General features: G+C 49.3%; 1 protein-coding gene across 1 annotated transcript; it reads left to right on the top strand.

The window, feature by feature from the left end:
• The first annotated feature begins 3,000 nt into the window (after positions 1 to 3,000).
• Positions 3,001 to 5,324, top strand: LOC141100302 (gap junction beta-1 protein-like). Its single transcript, XM_073588685.1, has 2 exons — positions 3,001 to 3,167; positions 4,424 to 5,324. Exon 2 carries the CDS (start codon positions 4,434 to 4,436, stop codon positions 5,115 to 5,117), a length of 684 nt encoding a protein of 227 aa, XP_073444786.1. The 5' UTR covers positions 3,001 to 3,167; positions 4,424 to 4,433; the 3' UTR covers positions 5,118 to 5,324.
• Positions 5,325 to 15,929: the final 10,605 nt, after the last annotated feature.

Raw genomic sequence — 15,929 nt, 5'->3', positions numbered from 1 at the left:
ACACACACAGTATAGTGCAGCTCCACACACACAGTATAATTCAGTCCCTCCACACAGTATAATGCAGCCCCCTCAGAGTATAATGCAACCTCCCACACAAAGTATAATGCAGCCCCCTCAGAATATAATGCAGCCCCCCTGAGTATAATGCAACCCCCTCAGAGTATAATGCAGCCCCCTAAGAGTATAATGCAGCCCCCGACACACACAGCATAATTCAGCCCCCCCACAAACACACACAGTATAGTGCAGCCCCCTACACAGTATAATTCAGTCCCTAAACACAGTATAATGCTGCCCCCACATACAGTTTAGTTCAGTCCCCACAATATAATGCAGCCCCAACACACAGTATAATGCATACACATTATAGTGCAGTCCCCCACACAGTGTATAGTGTAGACCCCCACACACAGTATAATGCAGCCCCACACAGTATAGTGCAGCCCACACACACAGTATAATGCAGCATAATGCAGCCCCATACACACAGTATAATGCAGACCCCACATAGTATAATGCAGCTCCAACACATACTCACAGTATAGTGCTGTCCCCCCACACACAGTATAGCACAGTCCCCCTCACACAGTATAATGCAGCTCTCTCACACGGTACAATGCAGCCCCCACACACACAGTACAGTGCAGCCCCCACTCACGATATAATGCAGTCCCATACACACACTGTATAGCGCAGTCCCTCACACAGTATAGTGCAGCCCCCACAAAAAGTATAATGCAGCCCCCACATACACAGTATAATGTAACCCAACAAACACACTATAGTGCAGTCACCACACACACAATATAATGCAGCCCCCCACACACAGTATAGTGCAGTCCCCACACACACACACACACACACACCACAGTATAGTGCAGTCCCCCCACACATAGCATATTGCAGCACATAGACACAATACAATATAGTGTAGTCCCCCCACATAGTATAGTGCAGCAGGCACAGACACACACACAACACAGTATAGTGCAGTCCCCCACACAAAGTATAGTGCAGCAGACACACACATTCACTATAATGCATACACACACAATACTTAGGCCGGTTTCACATTTGCACTTCCGGGCGCAGCGACGGCCCCGCCCCCTGCCGCGCCTCCGCCGGTAGCTCTGCCTCCGGGCGCATGACTCTGCATGCGTCATGCGTCCCCTATCTTTATCACTGAGGATGCCTGCGTCCTTTTGACGGTGCGCCGAGCGCAACCAGATTGCAACAGGTTGCGTTTGGCGCTGGTCGGCGCACCGTCAAAAGGACGCAGGCGCCGCCAAAATGCATACTGTGCATGGCCTGTGTCCTCAGTGATAAAGATAGGGGACGCATGACGCATGCAGCGTCATGCGCCCGGAGGCGGAGCTACCGGCGGAGGCGCGGCAGGGGTGGGGCTTAGCGGCGGCCGTGCGCAGGCCGTCGCTGCGCCTGGAAACGCAAATGTGAAACCGGCCTTACCTCTCCTCATTCCCTGCTGCTCTGGCTTCTGCAGAGCGTCTCAGCCTCTCATCAGCTCCACTGCTGCTGAGTCACAGGCAGAGGGGGAGTGATTGTGTTACACCCGGTCCCCGTCCTGGCGCTGCGCCCAGGTCTGCCACAGTTACACCTGGCCCCCGTCCTGGCGCTGCGTCCAGGCCTGCCGCTGCTCTCCGTTCTGGGCACTCACCTCGAGCCTCTAATGTTGCTGCTCAGCATTCTGTCCTCCCTCCTGCCTCCTCCTCCTGGCATCCTGTGAGATCTGTAGCTAGGGCTATTAGGGCACGCCCGCCCGCTCTCTTGCCTTCTTAAAGGGGCGGCGTGCATTATTCAAAAAGTGCAATTAACCAATGGCAGCGCACTGGCTGCTATTTCTGGCCTCTCCTCCATAGGGAGAGCGCCGGAGCAACGAGTAGCTATCATTGCTACATCCGGTTCTCATGCTAACCTGTCTGCGCTGCATCTGCAGTCTCTATGCATTGTCTAATGCTTTCTGTTTCCACAGCATATCAGTATCCTGTGTTACCTGGTTATAGCAGCAACTATCTGGGCCTAAGCCATCCCGTTCCGCCTACAGCCATCCGAGTCTAAGGACTGTGTGAAGGTCACTGGAACCGACTCCTTACCAACTACCCGGATCCAGGACCCAGCGCATTACGGACTCTGCTGTAACTTTTGTTATCCCTTTTGGTGCCGCTGGGACAGCTGCCACGTGTTCGGGGTCTAACCATGGTCCCGAGGTTCCACTTAAAAAATAAAAACGAATGTGAACTTCGCCATCTCTGCCTCCGCTTCCATTCGTTACAAATTGGGAGAGGCAGCATCACATGATGCTCTCTCCTCCATCACTGCTTTCAACTGTATCAGTGGGAGGGGGCGGTGCCGGGCCCCTCTTAATCAGGGGCCCCAGAGCGGCAGCGTGGCTTGCTGCTATTAGCAGCATGCCACTGGCTGGGGGCCCCTGGAGAAGCAGGGGCCATAGGCAGCTCCCTGGTCTGCCTGCCCCTAACGCATTTGCTGTTATGTAGGGTGGAGATATAGGACTCAGTTCTTCAAAGGAATGAGCTGTTAGCAAAAAAAGCAGGTGAAAGAAAAGGGGATGGAAGGAGAAATACACAGCTGATTTATCCTGTTTGACAAAACCCAGCACAGTTTTATAATTTCTATATACCTTCTTCTTTACTGTGTACTCCATTGATATTAATAACTTTTCAGTATTGTCTACCTTGCTCTTGGAATATTTTCCATGCATTATATTCAGATAGCACAATATCTTCTCAGACTATTTCAATCCTTATGGTCCCTAACACCTAAAGGGCTCAATTCCTCAGTTTGTAGCTGGCTCTGTTTATATGGCTCTTTGGATGACAGCCCAGGTATGTTCACCTTCTTCTTGACCTGTTTTTGTACAAGCTATACATCTCCCAAATGCTGCCACTGTTTGTGGATAAACAAAGAGCTCAGAGCAGAAATGAGGAAGAACCGTGTCATAGAAACAGAGAACAACTCAAACAAGAACATAGAAGGACTCAGTCATAGTCAGGGGACAGAGATCTGACCACAAGTAGGAGGTCAGAGACAATAATGTAGGACTAGTGATCCAAGCAGAAGACTCACACTGCAGGGGACAAGTCTGGCAGAGGGGAGATAGCCGAGAACACTGTAGACCCTACACAGAGGTAAGCTGTATAATATGGTTAATGGATGTCCAGGTTTAATCCATGAATGACAAACTCAGATCATTGTGGAACATGAAACCTATAGTCTATTATGCCTTAGTAGTGACGTTGATGCCCAGGTCTACTACAGCAGAGTTTTAAGGAACATAAGATATAATATTTATTATTGTATAAACATTTAATTTCTTCATCCGTGGACCACCATATTGAAGGGGTGGGGGTTATCAGGATTGGAAGAAATACTGCTTTTTCAGATACACTGACACGTGGTCATGGGTAGTTTAAAGAACTTTTCTAATCAGCACCTCCAGGCACGGCACACATTTCTGAAACAGAAATCAAATCTTTTTATTTTATGCTGGACAGCCCTTTAGCATTTTTTCTATTATACAATTTATTTGATGAAATTTGTCCAGTCCCTCTGCTACAAGAGGGTGCTCACTTAGTATGGATTATAAATATAGCTCTAACACCATTAACCTTCCACCTTGTAACAGCTGCAGGCAGACACATGTAATCTAAATGAGATATACCATACCATAATGTAACTGGAGGTCCAAAAGCTTTGTTGTCCATAGGTTCCTAAAACAAAGAAGCCCCTGTCATCCAACATCTAATTTGCTCAGAAAGGGCCTCCACTTCTAAGACTTCCACTCTTCTATATAGTGTGGGATATTACAGTATATCTGCCATAAAATTCAGTTTTGAGGAAACTTGTGGTGCACCATCAAAGCGGCTGAAGATTGAGCTGATAGTGTTTTTCAGCTATTTACAATCCAGTGCATGAGTTTAGAGACACAGTTTTGTGACATACTTTATCTCCACCTGGTTTCTTCAGGTGAAACAATTCAGAACTTTACCAAGCACATAAAAATCAAAAAACATTGAGAAAAAATAGAACAGCGAACCCCCAGACCTAAAGGGAACACTTGCTTGGTGGCTTACTGTGTGCGTGATGTTGAACTGGACCATAATGCATAGCTGTTCAAAGCAATTTTAGCTGTCCTACCATGTGTCATGTTTTATTTCCCCCTAAATAAGACTCTTTAAAGATATTGTATTGTAATGGAAGTTTATATTATCCAATGTAAAAGGCGGTTTCAAAGGAACATCTGAGTCTGATGGACTCAGGCATTATGTTGTGGGCAATGCACAGTTGACTGCATTGACTGGATTAGCCCCATAATAGCAGTGCTGCTTTTTCCCTTTTTTTCCCATAAGATTATTTACACATCTTTCTACTTTATCTCCTACAGGCTCATCACTATGGCCATGACACCTGAGCTATTTCAGGAGGTAGAAACCACTACTTGCCTCTTGAGTGGAGTGTCCTCAATCGCATCGAAGATAAGTCGGGCAATTTTATCAGTACTTTTATTCATTCGGATTGGAATTTTGCTCCTTGGATGTAAAACAGTGTGGCTGGATGAAGAGAAAGATTTTATTTGCAACTCTACAAGGTTATTATGCTTGCCGAGCTGCTTTGATGAGTTCTCTCCTATCTCCTCCTTCAACCTTTTCTCATTACAAATGGTAGCTCTGCTTACACACTCGCTATGTGTGGCGTGCTTTGCCCGTTCTACCTTTCAGGCACGGGACGGTTGGTTACAAGCCCAACTTAGAAGAAAGAAAGTACAGTTCAACCTTCATTTTATTGGACTGATAAGTAGGATTCTTATTGAGGTCCTCTTCATTCTAACATATTATAAAATAACAGAAGGCTTTGTACACCGGAGGACAATTCATTGCCAGTCTACACTTTGTGAAAAATTCGTTATATGTACAGACGTTAATTCAGCTTTGAAGAATATTTTTAGCTTGTGTCTATGTGCAGCATCTGGCATCAGCATCATGATCTGCTGCTGGGAGTTAATTGCCAGGTTACCATTCATGCAGCATATGAGCAGTTCGTCAACCGTTCAGGTGCCCCATAAAAAGCAGCGCTTCTAGGTGATTCGTTGTCCAACCTTACATTTTCTTACATTGCGTGTAAATTCATTTTGCAGACATTGACAACTTCTGCTTTCCATTCTGGTAACAAATGTCAGTAGAAATCAAAACTTTCCAAAGGATACATGAAGATTATGGACCAAAGTCTACGTATACTTGCGATATATTTTAATTACTAATAAATTACACATGTTTTTGGTTACAGAATTAATGTAAAAAACTAATCTATTGCATAACTGATGCACATGGAAGAGGGACCCCATTGTTTAGCTAAAGGATTGTAAATGCATTAAAGTAGGTATCTGTTTTAGGTAACTGAACTGTCACCAGTGTTGTTTGAGTAAAGACTCTACTCTTGTTAACTGGTGATTAGTGTTGAGCATTCCGATACCGCAAATATCGGGTATCGGCCGATATTCGCGGTATCGGAATTTCGATACTGAGTTCCGACACTTTTAGAATATCGAATACCGGAATCGGAAGTTCCCATAATGCTATGAACCAGTTTGATTTGATTCAGCCAATGACAATCCTCAGAAGTGTGGGCACATCCTGTTAGGCATGTAGGCATGTTAAGTAATGGCATGGCTGTGATTGGCTGCTGAAATGATGTCATGATGCACTATAAAAGCCGCCGCCGCCGCTATTTTGGGGTCACTCTGCTGTGAATTCAGTTAGGGACAGGCTGCTGTTCAAGACTCTGAGGGACAGTTAGAGATAGCGATTTTCCAAATCATATTGTGCTTTACCCAGGCTACATAATCAACCACTGTAGCTTTCTTTTTCCTTGCAGCAGTGTTCACAGCTGTCTGCAAGGACTGTTTGAGTGCAGCTCACGCTGTAGTGTGTCCTGCAGCCACGTCTGGTTGTAGGCCGCTCAGCGTGTGTCACTGCCTCATACATATTTTTCTTTTTTTGCTGCTCATTTTTCATTCTCCTATTTGTGTGCATCCATCCGTATCCATATACTTTGGTTGCAAACACTATACGAGTAGACAGCGCAGCCTCTCTGCAGCCTTTCAGTGCTAGTGCCCAGTTTTCTGCACTGTTCACGGCTGTCTGAGAGGTCTCTGTGTGTGAGTGCAGCTCACGCTGTAGTGTGTCCTGCAGCTACGTCTGGTTGTAGGCCGCTCAGCGTGCGTCACTGCCTCATACATATTTTTCTTTTATTGCAGCTCATTTTTCATTCTCCTATTAGTGTGCATCCATCCGTATCCATATACGTTGGTTGCAAACACTATAGGAGTAGACAGCAGAGCCTTTCTGCAGCCTTTCAGTGCTAGTGCCCAGTTATCTGCACTGTTCACGGCTGTCTGAGAGGTCTCTGTGTGTGAGTGCAGCTCACGCTGTAGTGTGTCCTGCAGCTACGTCTGGTTGTAGGCCGCTCAGCGTGCGTCACTGCCTCATACATATTTTTCTTTTATTGCAGCTCATTTTTCATTCTCCTATTAGTGTGCATCCATCCATATCCATCTACATTGGTTGGTTGCAAACACTATATAGGAGTAGATAGAGGAGCCTTTTTTCTGGCTTGTGCCCTTCAGCCGCAGCCAGATTAGTATTACCCTACTTTTTGGAGCCTCATCTTTTGCATTGTAGGTTACCTTCCTGCATTGTAATAGCTCCAAAAAGTTTGTGATACTATCGCTTTCAAATCTTTAGTCACATCCTTTTTGTTTTTTTGAAAAAACAAAACAAAATAAAGTTCACCAAACACTCCATTTGACAGTTGTGTAGGCCACATTAGCTCATATTAAAGTGTAGTCCACACACTTTATAAAATTAGTGTTTCTTATACCTGTTAGCAGCTGTTCAGGAATAAGCACACTAAGCCCCCCCTTTGTACTTTTCTGCCTATCTTTATCAGTCTACCAAGATGAAGAAGGCAGGGAGTAAGGCACGTGGGCGTGGAGTTTCAGCAGGGAGAGGACGTGGGGATTCTGCAGGAAGAGGACATGGGGATTCTGTGCCTGCTGCGGGCACCAGTGAGTCAGCATCCCCCAGTTTTTCCAGGCAACAGTCCTTTATGCGCAGCTTTGTAGGACATCGCCATACCCCACTGCTGCGGGAGGAACAAATTGAAGCCGTTGTCGGATGGATGGCAGCTAACGCCTCGACTTCAATGACTTCCACGTCCTCTCAGGGCCAGAGCACAGAAGAGCAACCATCTGTCTCTTCACCACCTGCCAAATTGCCCAGGCAGTCAGAGAGCCCTGTACAGTAGCCATCACAGTCTCTACTTCTGTTCTCTGAATCTGTTGGCTTGGAAAGAGGGGGCCAGCCAAGCAGCATTCAAGAATGTGAAGAAGAGGGAGTATGCAGTGATGCGCAACTGCTTTGTCCCTCTGAATCTGAATAGACGGGTGGGCCAGTGCCTATGGTCAGCACACCTCAGTACGCATCAGATGATGACGAGACTCAGGTGCCACTTTCTAGTGCGTACGGTGCTGGCGAGACTACCCAGGAGAAGCAGGTGTTTGAAGAGGGAAGTGTAGATGATGAGGTCCTTGACCCATCATGGCATGAGGAACAGGAAGGTGGTGGGAGCAGCTCTGAGGAAGAGATTCCCCGAACGGCCAAAACAGGAGGGAGAGGGAGGGGGCAGACTTGGTTGCCTGTAGCCTCCACTTCGGCACCCGTTAGGAGCATTCCTCTTCCAAAAGCCAAAACGGGCGCTCCCAAGACTTGCAGTGTGTGGTCCTTTTTTTGACACAGTTGCAGATGACATTTGTGTCAGAGACACCGCATTACACTCACTCACAAAGCCAGTGCGCGTGTCCTGAGTTCAGAAACAGTGCTAAAAGATACCTGTGGAGCAGGGCAGCAGAGAAGACAATGCATGCTTCAAACTATTGGTGTCAGGGTCCAGTCAGCGCCGGAAAGTAAAGATGCACAGGACCTGCGGACACAGAAGTTAGCAAACTGGCACAGGACCTATGGTCATGTGACTGCAAGGGGGCGGGGCTTAGCGTCCTGCTTTCAGATATGACAGGACACCATACAACAACTCAGAGTCAGGCAAAACGGAGGTCACAACAGTACGGGCAAACGAGGCACAGGAGGGACAAACAGACGGGTGGTCAGACAAAGCCAAAGGTCACACACAAGAGGGCGACGTGGTACAAAGGGGACGAGCAGAGAGAAGTCGGGTCACAAGCAGAGAGTCATACACGAGAGGTAGCGCAGTACAAGAGGGGCAGGCAGAACTCGTAACAGGGACAGAACCGGATCAAAACCAAACAAGCAAGCAAGATATCAGGCACAAGGCACACGTACGCACAAGGTCAACTAACTCAGCCGAGGGCAGGAGTATAACTGACACCGGACCTAGGTCCAGTGAGCATTAAATAGCCGCCCTCTGCCAGAGAGAGGCGGAACAATTAACCCCCAGTCTGATCAGGATGGGCCAAAGCGAAACCCCGTCCTGGATCATGACAAAGCTGTGTCATCAGAAAGTCAAAAGAGGAAAAAGTGTCAGCAACCTCAATACCACAAATTTGTGGAAACATGTGTGGACCAAGCACGTGGTGGAGTTACAAAGACACACTGAAGACGTAGGCCAACCTACAGCACCACCTACCACCTCTTCAGCTCGTGTTGTAGCTTCTTCCTCCAGCTCACACACAGCTGGTTCGGCTTCCTCACAGGATCGCCATGGAAGAACCTCTGGCACTGTTGTCCAGAGACCCAGTGACATTCCACCCACAGCACCATGTTCCTGTTCATCCTCACACTCCCAGGCCACTCTACCGCCATCGGTAGCACAGGCATGGGAGAAAAGGCGGCCATACTCGGCAAACTATCCCCAAGCACAGGCTCTGAATGCTGGCATTGCCAAATTACTGGCCCTTGAAATGCTCTCATTCAGGCTGGTGGAGACTGACACCTTAGGGGACTTCATGGCATTGGCAGTCCCACAATACACCATGCCCAGCCGCTTTTATTTCAGCAGGCAAGCCGTCCCTGCCCTGCAAAAGCATGTGGAGGGAAAAATTAAACGTGCGCTACTAAACGCCGTCAGTAGCAGGTCCACCTGACCACCGATGCGTGGACCAGTACCCATGGACAGGGACGATACCTTTCTCTCACTGCCCATTGGGTCAATGTTGTGGAGCCGGGTACAGATCTTGAGAGTGGCGCTGTACGTGTTCTGCCAACTCCACGGACTGCAGGAATCCAGTCTGTACACATTGACTCCTCCTCATACTCCAGTTCCTCAGAATCAGCGCTGCAGGAGCCTGTTACGACCGATATGAGCACAGCCGTGGCCAAACGTCAACAGGCCATACTGAAATTAATTTCTTTGGGGAATCGAAGCCACACAGAGCAGGAGCTCTGGAATGCCATCAAGCAGGAGAGCGACGTGTGGTTTCTGCCAGCGAATCTCCAGCCAGGCTTGGTAGTGTGTGACAATGGCCGAAATCTGGTGGCAGCTCTGGGCCTAGGCAACCTCACTCACATCCCATGTCTGGCACAAGTGCTCAACTTGGTCATGCAGAGCTTTCTGAGGGACTATCCGGATCTTGATGCACTGCTGCACAAGGTCCGCATAGAGTACGCTCACTTGCGGCGTTCCAGCACGGCAAGATCGCGCATTGCAGCTCTGCAGCGCCGATTACGCCTTCCAGAACATCGCATCATATGTGACCTACCCACCAAGTGGAATTCAACGTTACATATGTTGGAGCGGTTGTGTGAGCAGCAGGCAGCAGTCATGGAATACCAGCTGCATCAGGTGCAAATAAGTCGCACTGTGCGCCGGTCACACTTCAGCACCACTGAGTGGGCCTCTATGAAGGACATCTGCCTCATTTTGCGTGCCTTCGATGATTCCACGCAGACGGCGAGTGCAGATGATGCACTAGTCAGCATGACTGTCTCCCTTATCTGCCTGCTTCAAAAAGCACTGCAAGCACTAAGGGAGGAGGTTTTGGAAGAGGTGGAGGATGAGGAGTCACAAATGCCATCTGCTTCTGGACAGTCTGCGCTACGTGGTTCCTCACAAAGGCCTAGGCAGGGGACATTTTGTGAGGAGGATGAGGAGGAGTCAATGGAGGAGGAAGACATCTCTCCAGAGGAGAGAGGTACACAATGCTCTAGTCAGTATGTACAGCGTGGGTGGGGTTATGCAGAGCAGGCAGAGATGACGCCTCAAGCAGGGGACAGCGTTTCTTGGGCAGTTGGGAGTCTGCAGCACATGGTTGATTTCATGCTGCAGTGCCTGAGAAACGACCGCCGCATCGCCCACATTCTCAACACGGCTGATTATTGGGTGTACACCCTCCTAGTTCCTCGCTACTGGGACAACTTACAAAGCCTCATAACACCGTTGAACCGGGAGCGTAAAATGCGGGAGTACCAAGACACACTGGTGCAGTCCATCATGTTCTCCATTCCACCTGAGAGCAGTGCTGCTAGTGCTTTACAAAGCAGCTCTGTGCGTCGAGGCAGTGGAGGAAGCTCTGCACAAAGAGGGAGCAGAGGCAGCGCCTCAGCACAAGGCAAGACCAGTATGGCCCAAATGTGGCAAAGTTTTGTGTACCCGCCACAAATGTCTACACCATCACAGACGGCTCCAGTCAGCAGGAGGCAATGTTTCCGTCAGATGGTGACAGACTACATGTCTTGCCCTGTCAGTGTCCTCCCAGACGGCTCTTCCCCCTTCAAGTTTTGGGTCTCTAAGCTGGATACATGGCAAGAGCTTAGCCAGTATGCATTGGAGGTGCTGGCTTGCCCTGCTGCCAGTGTATTATCGGAATGCGTCTTTAGTGCCGCAGGTGGTGTACTAACAGACCGTCGCACGCGACTATCCTCCGATAACGTTGACCGGCTTACTTTTCTGAAAATGAACAAGGCCTGGATCTCTACAGAATTTGCCAGTCCTCTTCCAGAATAAATAATTGGTTGGAAACAGTATCCAGGTCTCCTGTTGTGTTCATGTTTCTACCACCTGAACTGTAATCCCTGGGCTTCAACACAGCCAGTTGTTGCTCAGAAGTGCCATCTGCACAGAGAAAAACACTAGCTCCTGTGTTAGTGGGGTTCAGTAACGCCAGCTGCTCCCCTGCTGTGTGGACGGCAATGTCTTCTGCTGCCTCCACATTCACACTTCTACTGATTTTAAGCTTGCTCCAACTAGGCCTCTGGCTCCACTCTGTTTCTAGTATTTCCCCTGGCCTCCAACCCCGTCAGTTGTAGTAGTGGGAATGTGGACAGAGCAGGAGACATTGCCGGACACACATCAGGGGATCAGCTGACGTTACTGAACCCCAGTAACACAGGAACAAGTGTTGATTGTGCAGACGCCACTTCTGAGCAGCAACTGGCGGGGTTGGAGACCAGGGGAAATACTAGAGACAGAGTGGAGCCAGAGGCCTAGTTGGAGCACGTTTAAAATCAGTAGTAGCCTACAACAGATATTAAACTTGATGAAATTAGGCCTCAGCCTACACACTGATTTACCCTGGGCTCCAACATCGCCAGTTGTTGCTCAGAAGTGCCGTCCGCACAGAAAAAAACACTAGCTCCTGTGTTAGTGGGGTTCAGTAACGTCAGCTGCTCCCCTGCTGTGTGGACGGCAAAGTCTCTTGCTGCCTCCACATTCAAATTAGATCATATTTTCAACTAGCTCCAAGTAGGCCTCAGCCTGCTGCATGATTGATCCTGGGCTTCAACACAGCCAGTTGTTGCTCGGAAGTGCTGTCCGCACAGAGAAAAACACTAGCTCCTGTGTCAGTGGGGTTCAGTAATGTCAGCTGCTCCCCTGCTGTGTGGACGGCAAAATTTCCTGCTGCCTCCACATTCAAACTAGATCATATTTCCAACTAGCTCCAAGTAGGCCTCAGCCTGCTGCATGATTGATCCTGGGCTTCAACACAGCCAGTTGTCGCTCGGAAGTGCCGTCTGCACAGAGAAAAACACTAGCTCCTGTGTTAGTGGGGTTCAGTAACGCCAGCTGCTCCCCTGCTGTGTGGACGGCAAAGTCTCCTGCTGCCTCCACATTCAAACTAGATCATATTTTCAACTAGCTCCAAGTAGGCCTCAGCCTGCTACATGATTGATCCTGGGCTTCAACACAGCCAGTTGTCGCTCGGAAGTGCCGTCTGCACAGAGAAAAAACACTAGCTCCTGTGTTAGTGAGGTTCAGTAACGTCAGCTGCTCCCCTGCTGTGTGGACGGCAATATCTCCTGCTGCCTCCACATTCAAACTAGATCATATTTTCAACTTGCTCCAAGTAGGCCTCAGACTGCTGCATGATTGATCCTGGGCTTCAACACAGCCAGTTGTTGCTCGGAAGTGGCATCTGCACAGAGAAAAACACTAGCTCCTGTGTTAGTGGGGTTCAGTAACGTCAGCTGCTCCCCTGCTGTGTGGACGGCAATGTCTTCTGCTGCCTCTACATTCACACTACTACTGATTTTTAACCGTGCTCCACTTAGGCCTCTGGCTCCACTGTCTCTAGTATTTCCCCTGGCCTCCAACAACGCCAGTTGCTGCTCAGAAGTGGCGTCTGCACAATCCACACTTGCTCCTGTGTTACTGGGGCTCAGTCACGTCAGTTGATCCCCTGATGTGTGTCCGGCAATGTCTCCTGCTCTGTCCACATTCCCATTACTAGTAGTGGGAATGTGGACAGAGCAGGAGACATTGCAAGACACACATCAGGGGATCAGCAGACGTTACTGAACCCCAGTAACACAGGAACAAGTGTTGATTGTGCAGACGCCACTTCTGAGCAGCAACTGGCGTTGTTGGAGGCCAGGGGAAATACTAGAGACAGTGGAGCAAGAGGCCTAAGTCGAGCACGGTTACAATCAGTAGTAGTCTACAACAGATATTAAACTTGATGAAATTAGGCCTCAGCCTACACCCTGATTGACCCTGGGCTCCAACATCGCCAGTTGCTGCTCAGAAGTGTCTTTGGCACGGGTACTCCCTCCTGCCCAGCCTGGTTCCAGCACGCCTGCTGTTTCTGGGTAGTGTCAACGTCACTTTGCCACCAATACGTTGTCCTGTCGTCTTGCGGTTGGGTTAGCCGAGTCTATGGTGCCTGCAGTTTCGGTGCTTCCTATGTGGGGCTGCGGGTTCTGGTAATAAAGGCTGGTTCCGTAGTGCCAATAGGCCAAGCACCCCCTGTAGGACTGTAGGTTTCGGTAACTGCGGCCGGCTCGCGGCCTTGCAACTTTGTTTTTCATGGGTACCTTCTGCTACCCATCTGGGTTCCAGTACCATCAGCTGGTTCTCGGCAGTGCCTTTAGCTGAGGTGCCTCCTTCTCGTTATCCGAGTTCCAGCAACGTCTGCTGGTCTTTGGTAGTGCTTTGTAGCACAGGTACCTCCTGCTTAGTAACCGAGTTCCAGCACCGTCAGCTGGTCCACGGCTGTGCCATTGGCTCTTGTTCCTTCAGCTGCCACTCTGGGTTCCAGCACCATCAGCTGGTTCTCGGTAGTTCCATTGACTCTTGTAGCTTCTGCTACCCATCCGGGTTCCAGCACCGTCAGCTGGTTCTCGGCAGTGCCTTTGGCCTAGGTGCCTCCTTCTCGGTATCCGAGTTCCAGCAACGTCTGCTGGTCCTTGGTAGTGCTTTGTAGCACAGGTACCTCCTGCTTAGTAACCGTGTTCCAGCACCGTCAGCTAGTCCTCGCTAGTTCCATTGACTCGTGTAGCTTCTGCTACCCATCCGGGTTCCAGCACCGTCAGCTGGTTCTCGGCAGTGTCTTTGGCATGGGTACTCCCTCCTGCCCAGCCTGGTTCCAGCACGCCTGCTGTTTCCGGGTAGTGTCAACGTCACTTTGCCACCAATACGTTGTCCTGTCGTGTTGCGGTCGGGTTAGCCGAGTCTATGGTGCCTGCAGTTTCGGTGCTTCCTATGTGGGGCTGCGGGTTCTGGTAATAAAGGCTGGTTCCGTAGTGCCAATAGGCCAAGCACCCCCTGTAGGACTGTAGGTTTCGGTAACTGCGGCCGGCTCGCGGCCTTGCAACTTTGTTTTTCATGGGTACCTTCTGCTACCCATCTGGGTTCCAGTACCATCAGCTGGTTCTCGGCAGTGCCTTTAGCTGAGGTGCCTCCTTCTCGTTATCCGAGTTCCAGCAACGTCTGCTGGTCTTTGGTAGTGCTTTGTAGCACAGGTACCTCCTGCTTAGTAACCGAGTTCCAGCACCGTCAGCTGGTCCACGGCTGTGCCATTGGCTCTTGTTCCTTCAGCTGCCACTCTGGGTTCCAGCACCATCAGCTGGTTCTCGGTAGTTCCATTGACTCTTGTAGCTTCTGCTACCCATCCGGGTTCCAGCACCGTCAGCTGGTTCTCGGCAGTGCCTTTGGCCTAGGTGCCTCCTTCTCGGTATCCGAGTTCCAGCAACGTCTGCTGGTCCTTGGTAGTGCTTTGTAGCACAGGTACCTCCTGCTTAGTAACCGTGTTCCAGCACCGTCAGCTAGTCCTCGCTAGTTCCATTGACTCGTGTAGCTTCTGCTACCCATCCGGGTTCCAGCACCGTCAGCTGGTTCTCGGCAGTGTCTTTGGCATAGGTACTCCCTCCTGCCCAGCCTGGTTCCAGCACGCCTGCTGTTTCCGGGTAGTGTCAACGTCACTTTGCCACCAATACGTTGTCCTGTCGTGTTGCGGTCGGGTTAGCCGAGTCTATGGTGCCTGCAGTTTCGGTGCTTCCTATGTGGGCTGCGGGTTCGGCTATTAAAGGCCAATAGGACAAGCACCCCCTGTAGGACTGTGGGTTTCGATAACTTCGGCCGGCTCGCGGCCTTGCAACTTTGTTTTTCATGGGTACCTTCTGCTACCCATCCGGGTTCCAGTACCGTCAGCTTGTTCTCGGCAGTGCCTTTGGCCTAGGTGCCTCCTTCTTGGTATCCGAGTTCCAGCAACGTCTGCTGGTCCTTGGTAGTGCTTTCTAGCACAGGTACCTCCTGCTTAGTAACCGTGTTCCAGCTCCGTCAGCTGGTCCACGGTTGTGCCATTGGCTCTTGTTCCTTCTGCTGCCCCTCCGGGTTCCAGCACCGTCAGCTGGTCCTTACTAGTTCCATTTGCTCTTGTTCCTTCTGCTACCCATCCGGGTTCCAGTACCGTCAGCTGGTTCTCGGCAGTTCCTCAGCCTTCTTGTACCTTCTGCTACTTTTCCAAGTTCAAGCTTGTGGAAATGGTTTTTGGTTCTCAGTCTGGATCTCCCTGACGACGACCCTGAAGACGATGACCCTGAAGACCACACCGAAGAAGACCAAAAAGATGACCCTGAAAAAGATGAGCAAGAGGACAAAGAACATGAAGACAACCACCAAGATGCAGAACAACAAGAGACAGAAGACCAAGAAGCAGAAGAACAAAAAGCAGATGAACCAAAAGCAGAAGAACATTAAGCATAAGACTAAAAATCAGAGCAAAAGATATTATCTAAATTATAAGCAGAAGAAGACTAAGCAGTGTATGGGGGTGAGTCCATTCCTCCTCGTGGTGCACCTGGAAAATGCCTACTGCTGCAGGCCAAACTGAATGCGGACAAATCCTGTTGTAAATCTTTTGTGACAGGCAGAACGGAAGGTGTAATCTTCAAACTTTTATAGATAGCAAATACAGGAATGCCTGTCACAAATAAGAATATGATGAAGAAGAATAGGAAGAAGATGAAGAAGTAGAATATGAAGAAGAATAATCGTTGAATAAGAAGAATATGAATATTGTACAAAAAAAGAATAATAGGAAGAAGGTGAAGAAGAAGATGATTATGTGAAGAAGTTGATGAAAAAGATGCTGCTGCTGAGGATCTTGAAGGAGAAAGTGTGGGAGAAGTAAAAAAGAAGGTGAA

The sequence above is a fragment of the Dendrobates tinctorius genome, unplaced genomic scaffold (genome assembly GCF_039654945.1).
Source record: "Dendrobates tinctorius isolate UK_male_01 unplaced genomic scaffold, ASM3965494v1 ptg000011l, whole genome shotgun sequence".
Classification (NCBI taxonomy): Eukaryota; Metazoa; Chordata; class Amphibia; order Anura; family Dendrobatidae; genus Dendrobates; species Dendrobates tinctorius.
Note: the sequence above shows the minus strand (reverse complement) of the source record. Positions and strands in the feature narration are given on the sequence as shown.

What these genes read in the sequence shown, in the direction of transcription:
- LOC141100302 (XM_073588685.1), top strand. Translation starts at nt 4,434, where the DNA reads ATGGCCATGACACCTGAGCTATTTCAGGAGGTAGAAACCACTACTTGC.